The 22,042-nt window shown below is 42.6% G+C and overlaps 1 protein-coding gene across 1 annotated transcript in view; it reads right to left on the minus strand.

The window, feature by feature from the left end:
* Positions 1 to 3,114: 3,114 nt before the first annotated feature.
* Positions 3,115 to 22,042, minus strand: part of ACSM5 (acyl-CoA synthetase medium chain family member 5) — a 34,234-nt gene continuing 15,306 nt past the window's right edge. The window contains exons 6-14 of the mRNA XM_045994050.1: positions 21,671 to 21,824; positions 20,641 to 20,720; positions 18,704 to 18,827; positions 18,027 to 18,107; positions 17,781 to 17,882; positions 6,573 to 6,700; positions 6,385 to 6,484; positions 4,435 to 4,554; positions 3,115 to 3,994 (exon numbers count right to left, since the gene is read on the minus strand). Of these exons, the coding sequence (XP_045850006.1) occupies positions 3,884 to 3,994; positions 4,435 to 4,554; positions 6,385 to 6,484; positions 6,573 to 6,700; positions 17,781 to 17,882; positions 18,027 to 18,107; positions 18,704 to 18,827; positions 20,641 to 20,720; positions 21,671 to 21,824 (1,000 nt within the window). The 3' untranslated portion in view covers positions 3,115 to 3,883. The remainder of the gene's footprint in view (positions 3,995 to 4,434; positions 4,555 to 6,384; positions 6,485 to 6,572; positions 6,701 to 17,780; positions 17,883 to 18,026; positions 18,108 to 18,703; positions 18,828 to 20,640; positions 20,721 to 21,670; positions 21,825 to 22,042) is intronic.

Here is a 22,042-nt window from a genome sequence, read left to right on the forward strand (position 1 = left end):
TACCCAAGGAATACAACAACACTCATTCAAAGGGATACATGCATCCCTGTATTGATAGCAGCATTTTTACAACAGCCAAGACATGGAAGCAGCCCAAGAGTCCACAGCTACATGTGAATATGTGAATGTGGAATATTATTCAGCCATAAAAATGAATGAAATCTTGCCATTCGCAATAACATGGATACAGCTAGGAAGTATCATGCTATAGTGAAGTAAGTTGGTCAGAGAAAGACAAATACCACATGATTACACTCATATGTGGAATTTAAGAAATAAAACAAAGAAGCAAAGGAAAAGAGAGAGAAATAAACCAAGAAACACATTCTTAACTACAGAGAACACACTGACGGTTACCACAGGGGAGGTGGGTGGGGGGAAGGGTGAAACAGGTAATGGGGATTGAGGACATGTGTGGTAATAAGCACGGGGTGCAGTAGGCAAGTGCTGAATCACTATATTGCAAACCTGAAAGGAATATGACACTGCACATCAACTACCTGGAATTAAATAAAAACTTACCAAAAAAGGGAAAGGAATGGGGTGAAAAGTGTGAGAAGGAGAAAGAGATGGGAACCTGGAGAAAGTGGGCAGGGGTCATGGCAGAGACTGGAGAGGGTGGAGACCCAGGGAGGGGCTGCTATGCAAGATATCCCCAGCTTCAGTCTTTCCGTCTGTCAAGTGGAGAGCCTAAATGCCTTCTTCTCAGGATTTGAGTGAGAAATTGGTTGGATCTGTTTTCCCCAATGTGGGTTTTGCAAGGTGATTTTGGTTGAGCAGCGTTCATGTTCATGGTTCTTTTGGTGCATATTGGCAAAAAAAAAAAAAAAAAAAGAAAGAAAAAAAGAAAGAAAGAAAGAAAATGAAAAATGAACAGAACTTCAGACTCATCCTCTAACGCATGTATATATTGCTTAGGGCAAAGATGCTTTCTTTTAAAGGGGATTTGATTTACAGCACAGATGGTATGTGGAGAGAGTCACAATCCCGAAGGCAGCATGGGAGTGAGTGAAGGTGGGGAATAACAGAGCGAAAGGACCTCAGCAGAGCAGGTAGCACAGTGCCAGGTTGTCAATAGAGGGATGGTAGCAGTTCTTGTCACTGCTATGATGACTTCTAGGGTGGGGCTGCTGGTGGGGAAGTGTGGATTGATGGTGCCTGGCTCCCAACCTTTCAGCGGCATCTGGGAGTTTGGCCTTTTGCCTTTTAAAGCTGAGCTGGGCTGAGGCAACTGTGGAGAGTTGGCTTGGCAGGGGTGGGGGGTTGGTCAAGTGCATCAGTGGGGTGCGGAGGGGGCTTGAGGCAGAACTGGGGAGGGTGGACAGGAAGGGGTGAGGGTGGGCGGGCCTCCCCACACCCCGCTACCACCCTTCGTCATCACCCACCCTTCAGGCTTATGCTGACTGAAGTCTGGACAAAGGACCTCTGATTACAGCTGGAGAAGAACAGAATGGTTCAGCCCAAGGCTTTAGGGGAGGAGAGGCCAGGGATCATCAGCCCTGCATCTAAGGCTGAGTCTAAGAGAAGGGAACAATGTAACCACAACGACACAGTGTTGTCAGGAGCCACTTCCTCCAGGTAGCATTTCCACCCAAGCCCCTGGCTTGGAAGGAACTGACATTTTGGGGGTATCTAAGGCATGACTCCAAACCCCAGCCCAAGAGCACTAATGAGGTTGCAGAGTCAGACCTATCGGGTCTGGGGCAAATCACCAAAGCTCTGTGAATTTCCACCTTTAACATAAAGAAAATTTACCCAGCCCTGGAAGGCCATGAAGACAAAAGACTTAAAGAACAAGTAAACCATTTTGACAAGTTTTTTTTTTTCTTTTTAAGGGTTATTAAAACTTTAAGCATCACTCCTCTGCCATAAACCTTTAGTGGCTCCCTAGCACTCACGGAAGACAAAACTCCAGTCACCTTGAACTGCAAATTGCTTAACCTCTTTGATCTACCTGTACAATGAGAATGTCATCAGTACTGTTCAACACGAACGTTGACAGTTAAAATATACAGAACTGTGCCTGACTGTAGCTGGTGCTCAGTGTGCTGTTCTTAGAAACACTGATCTATCTCTCCCCTCTCAGGGCCTTGTGTATGCTGTACCCTGTATTCAGAACGCTGGGCCCCAATCTCTTAGTTTTCTTCCACTTCCCTTTCAATCCCAGTTCACCAAGGTCCTCCTTATGGAAGGTGTCCTGCTACCCTGAGTCCTCCCAGTCTTGGTCAGTCCCCACAATCTATGTTTTAACTAAACTCTTTCCTTCATGGAATTTATCACAGTTGTGCATTATTTGCCTTACTCTTTGATGAATAACATCAACCTCCCCACTCAACTGTAAACTCCCCAAGGGTGGTGTCATGGGTTGAATCCTGTCCCCTCAGATTGATATGCTAATGTCCTAGTTCCCAGTACCTCAATATGTGGTTGGAATTTGGAGATGTGGCCTTCAAAGAAGTGCTTAAGTTACAGTGAGGTCCTCAGGCCCTCATCCCATCTGACTGGTGTTCTTATAAGAGGAGATCAGGAGACAGACACATATACAGAGGAAAGATCATGTGAGGACCCAGAAGATGGCCATCTACGAACCAAGGAGAGAAGCCTCAGAATTAAACTAACCACACTGACACCATGATTTTGGACTTTCAGCCTCAAGAACCAAGGAAATAAATTTCTCTTGTTAAAGCCTCCCAGTCTATGGTACTTTGTCATGGCAGTCCAAACAGATTAATACAGGTACTGACTGGGTTGACTTTTGCTTATTGTTGTATTCCCAGAGCCCAGCACTGAGTAGGTGCTCAATAGATATTGATTGGTGGCTGAATGGAGGTCCCGAGAGTTGGCTAAGCGGCACTGAAGATCACGTTGAGTTTCCATCTGCTTCGTCTCTGCGTGGCTGGTGTCAGAGGTCCAGAGCCACCTCTTCCCGTTTCTGGGCCTAAGATGTGGTTTTGGGTCCTTTTGTGGTGGGCACAACATAATACACTAGTCTTCAGCAGATGATTGTTGGAGGCAGAGTGTGGTTTGGGGGTATCAATTTCTTTAAGATACTTTTTTCATTATAATAGTTACACATACTTACTGAGAAAGCTTAGAAAATAGAGACACACAGAGGAAAGAAAAAAACTATCAACCACTATTTTCAATCCCCGGGAATACTAGTTTTAACATAAGTATTTCCTTTTCAGGCTTTTTTTCCATAGTTTTTCCTTTACCATTCAAAGTTATGGTTCTCCACTACACACATATTATTTTTATTCTGATTTAAACTTAATTTAGCCGAAGTCTGCCCCAAGGCCAATTTTTAAAGGTCACATAATATGTTACTGAGTTTAGCTACTACAACTTAATCATTGTCCTATTGGCTGGACATTGTTCTTTTTTTCTTTTCTTTTCTTTTTTTTTTTTTGTTGTTGTTTTTACAGTTTTAAACAATGCGCCAGTACATATCCTTGAATCCTTCTTTTGTAGTGATTACAAGATGGACTTTCCAGATGAAAGGGAAGGACCAATTTTTCATGTCCCTGGATATGATTACCAAACTGCTTTATCAAAAGGATCAAGGGGTGACTCCCCACCGGCAGTGAATGAGATCACAGAAGCCCTGACCTTATGGCGACCTATCCTCAGAGGATCAGCTGGAAATAAGACAGTGGGGAGCTGCTGAAGGTGCCTTCAGACAGAGGAGGGGGAAGTCAAGCCATCAAACATATGCTAGGCTGGCAGGGACTATGCATCTGGGTTAGTGACATTCTTCTGCTCTCTTCCAGGGTCCTTCTCATTTGGAACTGAAAGCCTTCGATGTTCACAGGGTTGAAGGGATGATGCCCCAGACAAGGACTAACCAGTGATCCCACCAGTTCCTCTCAGAAGCTTCAGAGGCCTATGGGGCCTTTCGGGGGTTGCCTCTCATCTCCTCCCACTCTTGGCTTCTCAATTTATTCCTTTGGATCTTTCCAGAAACCGTCTTGGGCAGTTCTGAAACAAAGGCCACCTAGTGACCATAAAACAAAAACAGTTTGAAATCATTTCCTAGAAGGACTTCTGACTTGAAAGAATCATTACCCTCTGCCACTTTGTTGCAAAGTGTCCATGACTCATAGTTTTCTCTAAATGGCAATAACCAAAATGGCCAGGGTCTGGGGCACATGACCTTGCCCACAGAGATTCAGCACCGTCCCTCCACACTCCCCCCCATTCCCCCACCCCACGAATCCGATGTCTATCACTTCTTAGAGTAGGAACAAACTGTGGTTTGGGGTGGGCCCAGTGTGGAAACAGGGAGAAAAGGCTGAAGGAGAAGCTCTATTATTTGTATGCTCATCCCCCCTCCTCTCCCCCTCACCCCCAGGGCTTGGCCCTGACTGAGAGCAGATGCAGTGTGTGCTCAGGTGATTTCTCAACTCATCAAGTCCTAGAACCCCTGATGTTTACCTTCCTGGGGTACTTGTATGGAGCAGTCACTCTTTTCACATGCTCCTGGAGCTCCTGAGTTAGATTCTTAGGATCTTGAGAGGAGTAAGATGGAGAAAGGACAATAAAGGCTTTCACCACCTGCCAGAAGAAAACAAAAACAAATCCTCCAAAACCAGAAAGAATCAATCCCTTTATAACAACTTATTTCTCCTTTTGCCAGCCAAGCATGAAAGTTCTACCAGCACCTCTGGCTCAGCCAGCAAAATGGACAACATCATTTTTTTTTTTTTCTTATTGTCTCCATTCCAGGACCAACTATTGGAAGCACTGACTTCCAATTCCTGATTCCAGGATCCTACCTGTTTCCCAAACTGCTTCTCTTTCCTAAAATAATACTGTAAGCAGTCAAGGAGCTTCTTTTCTGATGCAAATACTCTGTGGAAAGAGAAACTTCACAATCTCCTCAGGGTCCCTTACTTCCAAGTCTCTGTGACTGGAAAAGTACCTGGCAGAGGATTGGACATGCAGGACTGGGAAGAATGTACTGAGGGGAAGTGGGTATTTCTGAGCCTGCATGTACATTTGTTTCCAACCAGCAAACATTTTCTGCACAGCTTCCATGCCACATGTCCTGAGGGACGTTCTGTACCTTGGCTGTTACTGCCTGAGCATTTCTTAGCAGGCTGCCTCCCATTAAAAAGGAAGAGTCCTGACACATTACAAGGGAACATGGTTTCTGACAGGAGTAGAAGAGGTCAAAGGCCAGTAGGTTACTTACCCACCCCAGCATATAGCTCTGTCAAGGTGGGGGTTCACCATCCTGGCACCAAGCCCTGTTAGGTGGGGTTTCGCCATCCTTGCATGCTTCCCAAAAGTGGGCATCTCACTACATTTCATGTTCAGATAGATCTGGTAATTGGGAAAGGCCCTCTCTGACTGTTAAAACTACCAAACATGTACTGACTACTTTCTGTGCGCCAGGCTCCATTCTGAGTATATGCAGATTAACCACACACAGCCATTTGTCACAACCCCAGTTAATCTGTGATATACAATGCTAGGTATACTTTTCCAGGTGTGATTTCTCCAGAACATATATGGGGCTCCCACCTCCCTTATTCTAAATCATTGGCCTCAAATTTTAACAGGCATCAGAATCACTTGGATAGGGGCTTCTAGTCAAAATGAAGAAGGCCTGGGCTGCATCCTCAATTGCTCTCATTCAGCAAGACTGACTTGAGGTCTAGAAATCTGTATGTTAAACAAGAATCCCAGATGATGCAGCTGTGAGTAGTCTAGGGCCCTGACTTAGAGACCCACTCCTTTGGCCCTGGTGCTTCTGAGAACACACACAGCCTGATGTTGTACTAACTTTTATAAGGTAACTACACTATACTGTAGGGTTATGTTGGATTTACAGCCAGGGAAAAGCTTCATTTCTCCCACTCTGTCTATTCCTCTGGGACCCATGGGAAGGAATTTGCATTTCTCCTGGGAGAGGTCAGCTTATGAAATTTGGCCCATCCTTCTGATACAGCAGGGTCATGCTGGATACTTATTCTGTCATCCCTTAAGAAGGATATTCCTCTCAAGTTAGCACCTTCAGCAGCCACGTGTGGTGTGCTTGTTATATCCTCATCTGCAAATTGGAAAGGGCTCTCTATCAGCCAGGACAAATGACAGAGACTGAACCCACTGCCAAGCTCTTCTGTCTAACGTCCACCTCTTTTGGGCCCAGTTCCAGGTCCATTTGACACGGAAGTGTTGGTATCCTCTCCTCATGTCCCTCTCAAGAGTCGGCCTCTGAAGACATGACATTAATGCTTAACCAGAAGGAATGTGTGGCATTTCAGACTTTGTAGTACCCACATGGAGTGAGATAGGGGGGAATGTGGGTCTTTCAGCTCACTCTGCTGGGTGCAAACAGGTAAAGAACCAGGAGGCAATGTTCTTGGCTGGACTTGTTACCTCCCCTCTGATGGGATCCGGGCTGCTAACCACAGCAGCCTCCAGAACAGCAGGGTGCTCAGCAAGGGCATTTTCCACTTCAACGGGCCCAATCCGGTAGCTGGAAGAGAAAAACAAACTCTTCCAAGTGACGCCCCCCCCACACACACAAAGCTTCAAAGGGAGAAGGACAGAGCAGACAGCTTGACCTTGAAGAATTAATCACATCGTCATTTCTTCCCGTGAACCAAAAGTAGCCATCCATGTCCTTGTGGGCTCGGTCCCCCGTGATGTAAAAGTCCCCTCGTTCTGATGCCTCTGTCTTCTCAGGATTGTTCTGGAAGACAAAGTAAACACATGAAGGGCCATCTTCGAACAGCCACTCAAGCCAGCTCTGGCCCTCGCAGGCCCATGCAGGAGGATGGGGACCTATAAAAGCAGTTCCCAAAGACCATGCAGGCCAGAATTTCCCACTGGACTAGGAGTTGTGAATTTATACATTTTCTCTCTTTTAAATAGAAGGAGATGCCAGGAAATGGTTAAGGACAGCCACTCACTATCATTCCTTGGAAGGGTCCAAGGAAGCATAGGTAAATGCAGGATGGTGGACACAGGGTCACTGGCTCTGTTTTTTAAGATAAAAGAACACACTGATACTCTTTGTGCTCAGGAATCACTGAAGGGAGGAAATGAGCAGTTGGCCAAAAGGCAAGAGCCAAGGAAAGAGGAAAAGCTAATCAAACTCTGATTCTCGAAGCTTTAAAGAAGCTACTTGAAACAAACAAAAACAAAATTACAGCTGTGTGCAACTATCCAGGTGTGTCTCAAAACCATTATGCTGAGTAAATGAAACAAGACAAGGAGGTAAGATGGTGGAGGATCAGGGGAACCCTAAGCTTGTCTCGTCCCTCAGATACAACTAGATAGTAATCCAAACACTTTGAACACTTGAGAAATCATTCGGAGTTCTGGGAGAACAGAAACTCCAGTCTACAAGTAGAAAGTGACTACCTTTTGGTAGGTAGGAGGTGCAGACACTTGAATTTGGGGAGACATAGCTGTGGATCCAGTGGCAGGGAGGGAGCTCACAGGTGGAGGCTACCACAAAGCATTATAAGCAGCAGGGCACAAAACTGGACTTTTAGAAGTCTGCTACCAAGGGTATGTGCCTAGCTTAAAGGTGCTCAGGTGGCAAAGCAGGGCAGAACTCACGTGGTCTTTCAGGATCCCCTGGGTCACAAGAAGGACAGATAGCACCTAAGTGCTGCATTGTTTCCAGGCATAGGGTGCGTAGAAGGTGACTGAGAACAGCCAGTGTAGGTGCTGGCTTTCTGCTCTGTTTTGCCATAAACTGTGAATCGCTCTGAAAACTGAGAAACTGTGACCGTTTTCCTGGAACAGACCTGGCAAACAGCAGAAGCATAGAGAGACACCCAACCCCCCCAGTGCTCCGGGGAGGAACAGCACAGTCTGACCTGCAGGAGTCCCTAAAATGTAGGAGTTTTGAAATTCAGGTGTGTGCCAGAGATTTAAAAAAAAAAGAAAAAAAAAAAGCTCAGACACAGGCAGGGTAAATGCAGGGTTCTGATGGAAACCAGGGACACAAGGGTGACTGCTCTTCTGTGAGGGCTCACTGAAGAGTGGGGGCCATGAACTTTCAACTGCAGGACTAGAAGGTGGGGGGCTGTCATAGTCATCCTGTGCATCATCGCTAAAAGGCTTCAGGAGCAAAAGAGCACCAGCTGGTGGAGTCCAGAGCCCCTTACACCAACCCCCGCCTCCCATTTGCACTAAGGCAAGTCCACCTGAGAAGCAGTGCAACAGGTCCCTCCCCAAGAAGAGCTGCACAAACAACTCACTCACACAAAGTCTACTGATCATAGAGGGCTGCAAAGCTTCAGCTCTAGAGGAAAATAGTGTCTAGCCTCCTTTGTACTTTTATTCTTTATTTTTAAAGTTTTTTCATTTATTCAATTTTTTTCAATTATTTTTTCAATTTTTAAAAATTTTTTCCATTATTTTTTAAAATTTATTAATTTTTAAAATTTTTGTTTTCATGTATACTATGTATATACTATTTTTTTGTTTATTTTCATTGTATTTTTTTTCCCTTTCTTATTTTGGGATCTAGATTCTTTATCAAGCAGACCAAGAAACACCCAGGATCTAGTTTTTTTTGTTTTGTTATTGTTGTTTTCTTTTTCTCTCTTCTTTTCGTTTCTGGACAGAATGACAAGCTGGAGAAATTCACCTCAAAAGAAAGAACAGGGGCGCCTGGGTGGCTCAGTGGGTTAAAGCCTCTGCCTTTGGCTCAGGTCGTGATCCCAGGGTCCTAGGATCAAGCCTCACATCAGGCTCTCTGCTCAGCAGGGAGCCTGCTTCCTCCTCTCTCTGCTTGCTTCTCTGCCTACTTCTGTCTGTCAAATGAATAAATAAAATATTTTTTAAAAAAAGGAAAAAGAAAGAACAGGAGGTAGAACTCATGGATCGGGATTTAACCAATACAGACATAAGTAAGATGTCTGAACTAGAATTTAAAACAATTAAAATAATACTAGCTGGGCTTGAAAAAGGCATACAAGGTCCTAGAGAATCCCTTACTCCATAGATAAAAGAACTAAAATCTGTTAGACCGAAATTTAAAATGTTTTAACTGAGATGCAATTCCAAATAGAGACCATAAAAAGGAGGATGGATGAATTAGAGGACTGAATCAGTGATAAAGTAGATAAAATTAAGGAAAATAATGAGCTGAAAAAAAGAGGGAAAGAAAGGTGATGGACCATGAAGGTAGATTTAGGGAACTCAGCGACTTATTTAAAACATTGTAACATTCATAGCATAGGAATCCCAGAAGATGAAGACAGAGAAAAAAAAGGGGCAGAAGGTTTATTCAGACAAATTATAGCTGAAAACCTCCCTAATCTGAGGAAGGACACAAACATCAAAATTCAAGAGGCACAGAGAACTCCCATTCAATTCAACAAAACCCAACAATCACCAATGCATATCATAGCCAAATTGACAAAATGCACAGACACGGAAAGAACCCTGAAAGCAGCAAGGGAAAAGGGATCTTTAAGCTACAAGGGAAGACAGAACCTAAGCTAGGTTCTTGGCAGATCTGACCACCAAAACATAGCAGGCCAAAAAGGAGTACAAGGATATATTCAACGTGCTGAACAGAACAAAATATGCAGCCAAGAGCCAATAAGACTGTCTTTCGGAGCAGAAGGAGAGATAAAGAATATCCTAGACAAACAGAAACTGAAGTAGCTTGTGACCACTAAACCAGCCCTGCAAGAAATTTTCAGGGGGACTCTTTGCTTGGAGAAAAAAAGACCAAAAGCAACAAAGACTAGAAAGGACCAGAGAACATCACCAGAAACACCAACTCTACAGATAACAAAATTGCACTAAATTGATATCTTTTAATAATCATTCTGAATGTAAATGGAATAAACGGGTTATCAGGAAGGATAAAAAAAAAACAAGACCCATCTATAAAGAGACTAGTTTTAGACCCAAAGACACCTGCATATTGAAAGTGAGGGGATGGAGAACCATTTATCAAGCTAATGGATGTAAAAAATAATAATAATAATAAATAAGCCAGAGTAACCATACTTATATCAAACTAGGTTTTTTAAAAAATATTTTATTTATTTAGTTGAGAGAGAGAGAGAGAGAAAATGAGCAAGGGGGAGAGGCAGAGGAAGAGGCCAACTCCCCGCTGAGCAGGGAGCTCAAAACAAGGCTCGATTCCAGGATTCTGGGGTCATGACCTGAGTGGAAGGCAGCTGCTTAACTGACAGAGCCATCCAGGTACCCTGGCAAACTAGATTTTAAACAAAGACTATAATAAGAGATGAAGAAGGGCATTTTATCATAATTAAGGGATCTATCCAACAAGAAGATCTAACAATTGTGAATATTTATGCCCCCAAAATGGGAGCACCCAAGTATATAAAACAATTAATAACAAACATAAAGAAACTCAGCAATAATAATACAATACTAGTAGGGAACTTTAAGACCCCACTTACAGCAACGGAGAGGTCATCTACGCAGAAATTCAACAAGCAAACAATGGCTTTGAATGTCACACTGGACCAGATGGACTTAACAGATATATTCAGAATATTTCATCGTAAAGCAGCAGAGTACACATTCTTTGCAAGTACACATGGGCATTCTCCAGAATAGATCACATATTAGAGACAAATCAGCCCTCAATAAGCACAGAAAGACTGAGATCATAACATGCCTATTTTCTGACTGCAACGCTACAAAACTTAAAATCAATCGTAAGAAAAAATTTGCAAAGACCACAAGTACATGGAAGTTAAAGAACATCCTACTAAAGAATGAATGGGGGATGCCTGGTGGCTTAGTCAGTTAAGTGTCTGCCTTCAGCTCAGGTCATGATCCCAGGGTCCTGGGATCAAGTCCCACATCTAGCTCCTTGCTTGGCAGGGAGCCTGCTTCTCCCTCTGCCTGCCACTCCTCCCCACTTGTGCTTGCGCTCTCTCTCTGAGAAATAAATAAATAAAATCTAAAAAAAAGAAAAGAATGAATGGGTTAACCAGGAAATTAAAGAAGAAATTAAAAAACACATGGAAGGCAGTGAAAATGAAAACACACCAAAACCTTTGGGATGCAGCAAAGGCGGTCCTTGAGGGAAGTATACTGCAATACAGGCCCCCCTCAAGAAGCAAGAAAAATCTCAAATACCTAACCTAACCTTACACCTAAAGAAGCTAGAAAAGGGATATCAAATAAAGCTTAAAGCCAGCAGAAGAGAGGTACTTGGGTGGCTCACCCAGACAAAGACCCCACTAAAAAGGAGAATTATCGGCCAGTATCCCTGACGAACATAGATGTAAAAATTCTCAATAAAACAGTAGCAAATCAAATTCAACAGTACATTAAAACAATTATTCACCATGATCAAATGGGATTTATTCCTGGGCTGCAGGAATGGTTCAATTTGTGCAAATCAATCAACACGATAGACCACATTAATAAAAGAAAGAGTAAGAACAATAAGATCATCAGTAGATGCAGAAAAAGCATCTGATCCAAATACAGAATCCTTTCCTGATAAAAACCTTAACAACGTAGGCATACATGGAACATACGTCAACATCATGAAGGCCATATATGGGAAGATCCACAGCTAGTATCATCCTCAATGGGAGAAAAACTGACAACTTTCCCATGTGGTCAGAAACAAGACAAGGATGTCCACTCTCACCATTACTATTCAACATAGTACTGAACATCTTAGCCTCAGCAGTCAGACAACAAAAAGAAATGAAAGGCATCCAAACTGACAAAGAAGAAGTAAAACTTTCTCTGTCTGCAGATGACATGATACTCTATGCAGAAAACCTGAAAAACTCCACCAAAAAATTGCTAGAATTCACACACAAATTCAGCAAAGTTGCAAGATGTAAAATCAATGTCCAGAAACCTGCTGCATTTCTGTATACCAACAACGAAGCAGCAGAAAAATAAATCAAGGAATCAATCCCATTTGCAATTGTACCAAAAACAGTAAGATACCCAGGAATAAACCTAAGTGAAGAGGAAAAAGATCTGTACTCTGCAAACTACAGAACACTTATGAAAGAAACTGAAGAGGACACGAAGAAATGGAAAAACATTACATGCTCATGGATTAGAAGAACACTGTTAAAATGTCTATACTACCCAAAGCAATCTACACACTTAATGCATTCCCTATCAAAACACCAACAGCATTTGCCACAGACCTAAAACAAACAATACTAAAATTTGTATGGAACCACAAAACACCTTAAATAGCCAAAGCAAACCCGAAAAAGAAAAACAAAATGAGGTGTCACAATTTCAGATTTCAAGCTATATTAGAAAGCTCTAGTCATCAAGACAGTACAGTAGTGGTACAAAAACGGACACGAATGGAATAGGGAACCCAGGAATGGACTGAAAATTATATGGTCAATTAATCTTTGATAGAGCAGGAAAGAATTTCTAATGGAAAAAAGACAGTCTCATCAACAAATGGCATTGGGAAAACTGGACAGCAATAAGCAGAAGAATGAAACTGGACCATTTTCTTGCACCATACACAAAAGTAAATTCGAGATGGATGAAAGACCTCAATGCCAGACAGGAAACCATCAAAATCCTAGAGGCAAACACAGGCAGAAACCTCTTGGACTCAACTGTAACAATTTCTTACTAGACACCATGCCAGGAAGGGAAACAAAAGCAAAAATGAACTAATGGGGGGCACCTGGGTGGCTCAGTAGGTTAAAGCCTCTGCCTTCAGCTCAGGTCATGATCCCAGGGTCCTAGGATAGAGTCCCGCATCCGTCTCTCTGCTCAGCGGGGAGCCTGCTTCCTCCTCTCTCTCTCTCTCTCTCTGCCTCCTTGTGGTCTCTGTCTGTCAGATAAATAAATAAAATCTTTAAAAAAAAAATGAACTACTGGGACTTCATCAGGATAAAAAGTTTCTGCACAGTGAAGGAAACTATCAACAAAACTAAAAGGCAGCCTACAGGTTGGGAGAAGATATTGGCAAATGACATATGTGATAAAGGGTTAGTATCCAAAATCTATAAAGAACTTACCAAATTCAACATGCAAAAAACAAATAATCCAGTTAAGAAATGGGCAGAAGACATGAATAGACACTTTTCTAAAGAAGACATCCAGATGGCTAACAGACACATGAAAAAATGCTCAACATCACTATTATCAGGGACAGGCAAATCAAAACCACAATGAGATAACACACACCTGTCAGAATGGCTAAAATTAGTAACACAGGACACACCAGGTGTTGGTCAGGATGTGGAGAAAGGGAAACTCTCTTATACCATTGGTGAGAATGAAAGTTGGTGAGGCCATTCTGGAGAACAGTATGGAGGTGCCTCAAAAAGTTAAAAATAGAACTACCCTATGATCCAATAATTGAGCTACTAGAGGGGCGCCTGGGTGGCTCAGTGGATTAAGCCGCTGCCTTCGGCTCAGGTCATGATCTCAGGGTCCTGGGATCGAGCCCCGCATCGGGCTCTCTGCTCCGCGGGGAGCCTGCTTCCTCCTCTCTCTCTGCCTGCCTCTCTGCCTACTTGTGATCTCTCTCTCTGTCAAATAAATAAATAAATAAAATCTTTAAAAAAAAAAAAAATTGAGCTACTAGATATTTACCCAAAGGATACAAAAATACAGATTCAAGGGTTACATGCATCCTGATGTTTATAGCAGAATTATCAACAATAGCCAAACTATGGAAAGAACCCAAGTGTCCACTGACTGATGAATGGATAAACAAGATGTAGAGTGTGTGTGTGTGTGTGTGTGTGTGTGTGTGTGTATGCCATATCCACGTATTTAGGTATATATGCATATATGGTATGTATTTATAATGGAATATTATCAGCCATCAAAAAAATGAAATCTTGCCATTTGCAATGACATGGAGGGAGCTAGAATATATTATGCTAAGTGAAGTAAGTCAGTAAGAAAAAGACATACCATATGATCTCACTCATATGTGGAATTTAAGACAGGTAACAGATGAACATAAGGGAAGGGGGAAAAGAATAAAAGGAGAGGGAAACGAGTCTTCAAATGACTCTTAACAATAGGGAATAAACTGAGGGTTGATAGACAGAGGTGGACGGGGGATAGGCTAGATAGGTGATGGGCATTAAGGAGGGCTTTTGTTGTGATAAGTAAATGGGTGTTGTATGTAAGTGGTGAATCACTGAATTCTACTCTGGAAACCAATACTGCACTGTATGTTAACTAAGTAAAATTTAAGTTAAAAAATAAATAAAAAGTGAATTTAAAAGAAAGAACCAGGGGTTGCCTAGGTGGCTCAGTCAGATAAGCATCTGCCTTTGGCATGATATAAGGATCCTGGGTCAAGCCCCATGTCAGGCTTTCTGCTCAGCGGGAAGCTTGCTTTTCCCTCTCACTCTGCCTCTGCCTCTATTCCTGCTTGTGTGCTTTCTCTCTCTCTGTCAAATAAATAAATGTCTTATTAAAAAAGTAATGAGACACACAAAAATGAATACTTATGATCCTATTTACATAAAGTTCTTTTTTAAAAAGGCAAAAGTATTCTATTAGCAACAACAAATAATTTAGCAATAGCTGATGCCTTGGGGATTGACTGTTAGGGAGCCCAAGGGAACTCGCTGGGGTGACAAGAATGTTCTATATCTTGATTGCGGTGGTGGTCACACAAGTGTATTCAGGTGTCAAAAGTCACTGACCTATACACTTGTAACATAGGTACACTTATTGATGTAAATTATGCCTCAATTTAAAAAACTGCATTCTGAGAAAAAAAGATAAGCTGTCAATACTAAAAGTAAATCTCACACAAAATCTGAAAGAAGTATTAAAAAAACTTAAAACTCTATAAAACTGTAAAGAAAATATAAATAAATGGAAGGATAGAAAGCCTTAATATCATAAATATGTTAATTCTCCCCAAATTCATCTATAGACTTAGTGACACTCATTAAACATTTTTCATGGAAGCTGACAATGTGATTCTACAATGTACATGAGAGAGTAAAGAGCCGAGAGCAGGTAAAACATTTCTAAAGAAGTTGAGGAAGAAGGAGAGCCTTCCTCTAGTAAATATTAAGACTTACGAGAATGTTTCCTGGATGAGGCTCTATGGTATCAGTACAGGGATAAAACAAATGACCAACTAAATAAAAGAAACTGCGAAAACTTAGCCATGTAAGACTATATCAAACTTCTATTTCTGACCAAGTTGACATGACAGATCACTTTATTCTCACTGAGTTTTTTTAATCTTTTTGTTTTTACTAGTTTTAGTTTTATTTAAATTCCAGTTAGCTAACATATAGTGTACTCTAAGTTTCAGGAACAGAATTTAGTGATTCATCACTTACATACACAACACCCAGTGCTTATCACAGTGCCCTCCTCAATCGCCCATTTAGCGCATCCCCCATCCACCTCCCCTCCATCAACCTTCAGTTTGCTCTCTCTAGTTAAGAGTCTGTTTTAGGGTTTGCCTCTTTCTTTCCCTATGTTCATCTGTTTTATTTCTTAAATTCCACACAGGAGTGAAACTATATGGTATTTGTTTTTCTCTGACTTACTTCGTTTAGCACAATACCTAGATTTAATTTTTTTTCCTTAGTTAAAAATGATCCAAGAAAAAAACCAATAGCTGGAAAGAAAAAGTTGAAAAAGGTAAAGGTTCTTGTCCAGCAAATAACTCTACAAATTACTTGACTCTCTCAATGGAATGATCACAGACCCAAAAAAGTCCTGTATGTGAACTCTGTGAGGACCAGGGTCTTGTCTTTCCTGCCCATTGCTGTAGGCTTAGTGGCATGAAGTAGCCACTCAATAAATAATGAATGAATAGGGGCACCTGGGTGGCTCAGTGGGTTAAAGCCTCTGCCTTCAGCTCAGGTCATGATCCCAGGGTCCTGGGATCGAGCCCCGCATCAGGATCTCTGCTCCTCAGGGAGCCTGCTTTCCCCTCTCTCTCTGCCTACTTGTGATCTCTGTCAAATAAATAAAATCTTTGTTAAAAAAATCAATGAAGGGCACCTGGGTGGCTCAGTGGTTTAAGCCGCTGCCTTCGGCTCAGGTCATGATCTCAGGATCCTGGGATCGGGTCCCGCGTCGGGCTCTCTGCTCAGCGGGGAGCCTGCTTCCCTCTCACTCTCTCTGCCTACTTGTGACCTCTCTCTCTGTCAAATAAATAAATAAAAATCTTTAAAAAAAAAAAATCAATGAATAAATTATTCAGAAAAGTCAAGGATTTGCTATTGCTTACAAAAATGATTATAAGGAAATACATTAAAATTTTAAAATTATCTCTGCTTGGTGTATTATTGCATTACTGTTTGGATTTTTTATTTTGTTTTGTCTTTTTTTTTAAAGATTTTATTTATTTATTTGACAGACAGAGATTACAAGTAGGCAGAGAAGCAGGCAGAGAGAGGGGGGCAAGTAGGCTCCCCGCTGAGCAGAGAGCCCAATGCGGGGCTCAATCCCAAGACCCTGGAATCACGACCTGAGCCGAAGGCAGAAGCTTTAACCCACTGAGCCACCCAGGAACCCCTTGTTTTGTCTTTTAAAGATTTTATTTATTTATTTGAGAGAGAGACAGTGAGAGAGAGCATGAGAGGAGAGAAGGTCAGAGGGTGAAGCAGACTCCGCATGGAGCTGGGAGCCTGATGCAGGACTCAATCCCAGGACTCTGGGATCATGTCCTGAGCTAAAGGCAGTCGCTTAACCAACTAAGCCTCCCAGGCACCCAGGTTTCTTGTTTTGTTTTGTCTTTTGTTTATTCTGGCTGGTAAGTTTCTGTGACTTTAAATGAAATACCATGAAAGACTATCTCTATTGTGGTTATAGAAAAGCCACTAGAATTTATTGTAAAAACAAATGGACTGATTTTCACTCTTTCTTCCAGTGTTGTTGTAGCTGAGTAATGGCGTCATATACACGCCAGGTGGAATTCCTAATAAAGCCATGGTTCTTGACTTTGGCTCCACTGTCAAATCACCACATGATCCACATCATAGGAAAGTCTGATCTCATCTTTGATCTCAGTGGGGCCTGAGTATCAGTCATGCTTTGAAGCTTCCAAGGTGTTTCTAATGTGCATACAAAGCTGAAAACCATGTCAGTAGAGATTTACAGAGAGAGTGTGGCAAAAACAAAGCCCATAATAAACACTCACTGAAGCAGGCATGAGGGAGAGGTCATTCCTGGATTATCACAGAAACTCAGACTAGCATCCTTGGACATAAGCCCTGCCAGCTGACCCCTCTCCACACAAGACTCAAGATAAAAAGAATCCTGAAACTAGGCTCTGATACAAATTGAAGTTTGACTTTTGTGAAGTCCCTTCTCTTCTCTGAGCTTCAATTTTCTCGTCGTTAGGGGCACCTGGGTGGCTCAGGAGGTTAAGTGACTGCCTTCAGCTCAAATCATGATCTCGGGACCCTGAGATCCAGCCCCACATCCTGCTTCTTGCTCAGTGGGGAGTCTGCTTCTCTCTCTGCCTGCCACTCCCCCCTACTTGTGCTTTCTTGTGCTCGCTCTCTCTCTCTCAAATAAAGAAATAAAATCTTTAAAAAAAATTGTCATCATTAAAATGATGGGGTGTCCCCTGTGTTATAAATTTGCACTCTCAGACATATCCATGCTTAAATCCATGTCCTGGACATACTAGTTGCTTGACGCTGGATAAGTCAATCTTTCTCATTTCCTTATCAATAATAGCACCTTATCAATAATAGTGCAAACCTACCTCATGTAGTTATTGCAAGGGTTAAACAAGTGTTTATAAATCTCAGAACACAATGCTCAGCACACAGAAATCACTGTGAAAATGGCCATTCCCTGCCACTTACCAAATAGCAACTGAAGAAACAGAAGGGCCGGGTGGGCCTGACTCGGACAGCAATATTCCCCTCTTGTCCTGGAGGCAGGATGTTACCCTCATCATCCACAATCTGGCAGAGAGATCAGAGGGTTGTGTCTGGATATCGGTGCAGCCAGACCACCCCACCAGCTGAGCCTGCTATTGCTAACCAGGACATGCATTTTGCTCTCCTTTTTGAACCAAGCCTCAACAACAGCTGGGCAAGGCTGCCTACCTGCACATCGTAAGGTGGGGACGCTTTCCCCATGGATCCAGACTTGATTTTCATGCCTTTTGGATTGGCACAGATTAAAACCTGGAGAGAAAGCCGTTCCAGAAAGGTGGAGATGTATCCCTGTAGCTTCTTCCTTCCTGGTGCCCACCTTTTCTCTCACTCTCCCTTCTGCCTCTCCTTACCTCTCCTACTCACTCTTTCTTTCTCTCCCTTCCTTCTTCCTCCCTCCCTCCCTTCTCTTCTTTCCATAGTCAACAAACATTTATTGAATGTTCTACTGGACACTGACACATAAAGAACCAAATGGGTCACTAACCCAAAAGACTCAGTTGACCCCTCAACTCTCTGCTGCCCAGATGGCTATGGGCAATACTGGGTAAGATCTTCGGGTCTGACCAGAGACAGAAAGAGGCTGTCCTGGTGGAGACAAATGGTACCCGAGGCCATGAGAGTAGGTTTTTTTGGCTATGGTGTCCTTGTGAAATCATTTTATCAACCAAAAGGGAAGAAAAACTGATGGGATTTTGTTATCAGCTTCTCCCAGGGGACAGGGCAGTCCCTGACAGGTGTGGCAGCCAGGAAGGCAGAGGCTCTGAGTGTTGGTCATCTCCACCAAGTGGCTGAGGGCTTGGGTAGAGGTGACCTGTGGCAGAGACCCGGGCTCCACTAGCACTCACTGTTTCAGACTGGCCATAGCCTTCATGCAGCTCCAGGCCCACATGGCTCTTCCACTTCTCTCTCACGTCAGGATTCAGTGCCTCTCCTCCAGTCAAACAGTGCCTCAGGCTCTGAAACTGGTACCTTTCTCGGGTGGAAAACAAGACCACCTGTGTCAGGATCCCTCCACCCACCACTGTACCCCCCAGTACTACTGCTCAGGTCTAGACAATCTAAAGCCACTGGAGGGTAAAGTCCAGGCTTTTATCACCTATTCCAAGTGCCCCATCCTCTGGCTTTGCAGGCATATTCCTCATGGGCAGGTAAATTTTTTTAAAAATCAATCCTATCTGATTTTGGAATAATATCAGAACCTTTTATCCTAGGTTTTGGTACAACATAGTGAATTCTACGTGAACTGGCCAAAATCAGTTAAAAACAAAAACAAAATGATGATAAACTGGTTAGGACAACCACCTAGTTAAAAAAAGATAAACCGATTACATGGGGCACCTGGGTGGCTCAGTTGGTTAAGTGTCTGCCTTCAGCTTGGGTTATGATTTCAGGGTCCTGGAATTGAACCCCACATCCAGCTCTCTGCTCCACAGGGAGCCTGCTTCTCCCACTCCCTCTGCCCCTCCCCTTCTGGCTTGTGTTCTCTCTCTCGCTCTCTCAAATACATAAATAAGATCTTTTTAAAAAGAAAAGATAAAGCGTTACAAATTTAAAAGGTAGAAAGTAGCCCGCTAGGAATGAATCAGTTGCAAATTTGTAAGGCAGAAAGTAGGCCCCTAGGAATCTGACAATTCTAACAAATGGGCCCAAAATTCCTACAGATATTAAATATGTTGTAAAACCACCCCTCCATTCAACAGATTATCCAAAATGTAAAAAATTGGTGGTTGCAAATATATTTTAACCATTTTTTTCCCTTTGGATAAACTTGGTTTGACTATTAATTACTACTACCTAGTAGCTTTCAACAAAATTGTTCTTAAACAAATCATTCAGAGTTTGCTTGCAGTTAAAATAATGATCTTGAGGTGTACACAAGAGATCAATGAATGGGATAAATTCTTAAAACAAAGAATTCAACAGGGAAATCATGTAAGAACTCCCCCTTAGGTTCTTCACGGACAGATACATGGGATGAGCAGAGAGAACAGAAGAGGCAGACATAGATCAGTCAGTGAGCTACTGAAGAGTCATAGGTCTCTCTCCACACACCTCAGCAACTAGACTTGCCCTGCTATCAGATGTTGCTTTGGACGCACCCAGGAAGGGAGCCACATGCACATAGTGTCTTGTTGCCTTCTGTGGGATACCCAATGACATTCACTCAGAGAGTGGATGGATGGAGTTAGTATGGGGCTGAGGGATGGAACATCTGTTGTGGTGGGCTTGCTGGTCCCACCAGACTTCAGGCCCTGGCCACAAATCCCATTCCACAGGTGACTAACAATTACCCAACAATTTCTCCAACCTCACACAAGTAGTAGACATACTGCTGAGAGAATGGCCTATGCGTGTATGGTGGAGAGACAGCCCACCTCAAGTGCTAAAATTCCAGACTATCTTAAATCTATCCAATTCCTTCTGGATACAAATTCTTGGGTAGGGGGTGGTGGTGCAGAGGATTTTTGTGGGACATGTGCAAAGGATATAGATGTGTATGCTTCAGCATGTGTGTGTATGTGTGTGTGTGAGATAGAGGACCATAGATATATATAATATTCTAGATATATATTCTATATGGAGAGAAAGAATCACAGACGTATGTGTATATGTATGTGTGTGTGTACATACATAGAGAAAGAGAGAGAGAGACACAGACAGAGATGAGACAGGGACAGAGTGACAGAGTCAGTATGAGAGGGTGGGTGTGTATGTGGGCATATACTGCTGTATATTCACATATTTAGGTCCCCAAAGCACCAGACGGATGGGCTGGCTGTACCTGGTGAGATCCTCCTGTACCAGCAGCCGGAAGATGGTGGGAACACAGCAGAGGGTGGTGATCGGGAACCTGGAGAGAGTCTAAGCAAAAACAAAGGATAGAAGATCTTCTTAGAGGTACTGGGGTGGGACTTCATGGATATGGATCAGGGGAGCTAGATTTTAACTACTTTAGATACATCATATAAGTGAACCATAACGTATCTGTCCTGTAGCGGCTGGCTTAATTCACTTAACATAATGTCTTCAAGATTCATCCATGATATAGCATGCGTATTCCTTCTTTTTAAAGGCTGAAGAATATTCCATTGTATGTATGTGGCACATTTTGTTTATTCATTTATCAGCCAACGGGACTTGGGTTGCTTACACCTTTGGGCTATTAGGAATAATGTCGCTCGGAACACGGATATACCTAGCTGACATCTTGACTACAACCTCATGAGAGGCCCTGATTCAGAACTAGCTATTAGGCTGCTCCCACACTCCTGACCACCAGAAACTGAAATAAATATTTGTTTTAAGCCACTAGGTTTTGGGGTAATTGACTACCATAGATAACTAATATACCGTGTAAGGCCTGGGGGCGGTAGAGGGACAAGGCATATACTGGCTGATCAAGCCCTCAGTGAATAATGATGATGGTGAGCTTGCCTGTGGCAATGATAACGTGTTAAGAACACACTCTGATTATGATTTTCACCACAGTTTTGAAAATTAACTAGGGTTTTAACAGAAGCATAGGGAAGAAAGTGGTAGACGGAGAAGAACCCAATGCAGATAAAAACAGAATATGCACATATATGAAATTGTCTATGTCTAAGGATCTAGTTAGAGGATAGGCAATAATTGAAGGTAGAAAGGTAGGCAGGAATCAGATTATAGAATGTCCTGGGAGCCATTTTATTTGCTATCCATACCAAAGAAGCCTTATGGTCACTTATTCATGCCTTTTCTCCTGCAAATTCAAAACCTAAATTCTACTCATCTCATTTACATCCAACACACAAGCCATGTTTTTTGTTTCTTACATTCAGAATAATCTTGGCATCGACTCGGGGCAGCTCATGCACAAAAATGCAAGATCCATTAGGCCAGGCAGAGAAGAGGGTCCAAGCTGCCTTAACCCAGCCAGTGTCAGATGTGTTCCAGAAGATGTCTGATTTGGTCAAGTCCACCCACCGCCTGCCAAAAATTAAAGAACGTCAGAACCCTCAGCAATGCTTCTACTTTTAAAAAGGATTACATTATCCATGTCACCTTCTTTGGAACCTCTCCCACAGCGGGTACTCACTTGTGGGTATGATAGTTATCAAATCTGTACAAGAACCATAAAGTCAGTCTTTGTCTCGACAAGAATTTATTGAGCATATTCTTGGTATTTATGCCCTAAGGGAAGGATA

Source organism: Meles meles, chromosome 21 (assembly GCF_922984935.1).
Source record: "Meles meles chromosome 21, mMelMel3.1 paternal haplotype, whole genome shotgun sequence".
In the NCBI taxonomy this organism is placed as follows: domain Eukaryota; kingdom Metazoa; phylum Chordata; class Mammalia; order Carnivora; family Mustelidae; genus Meles; species Meles meles.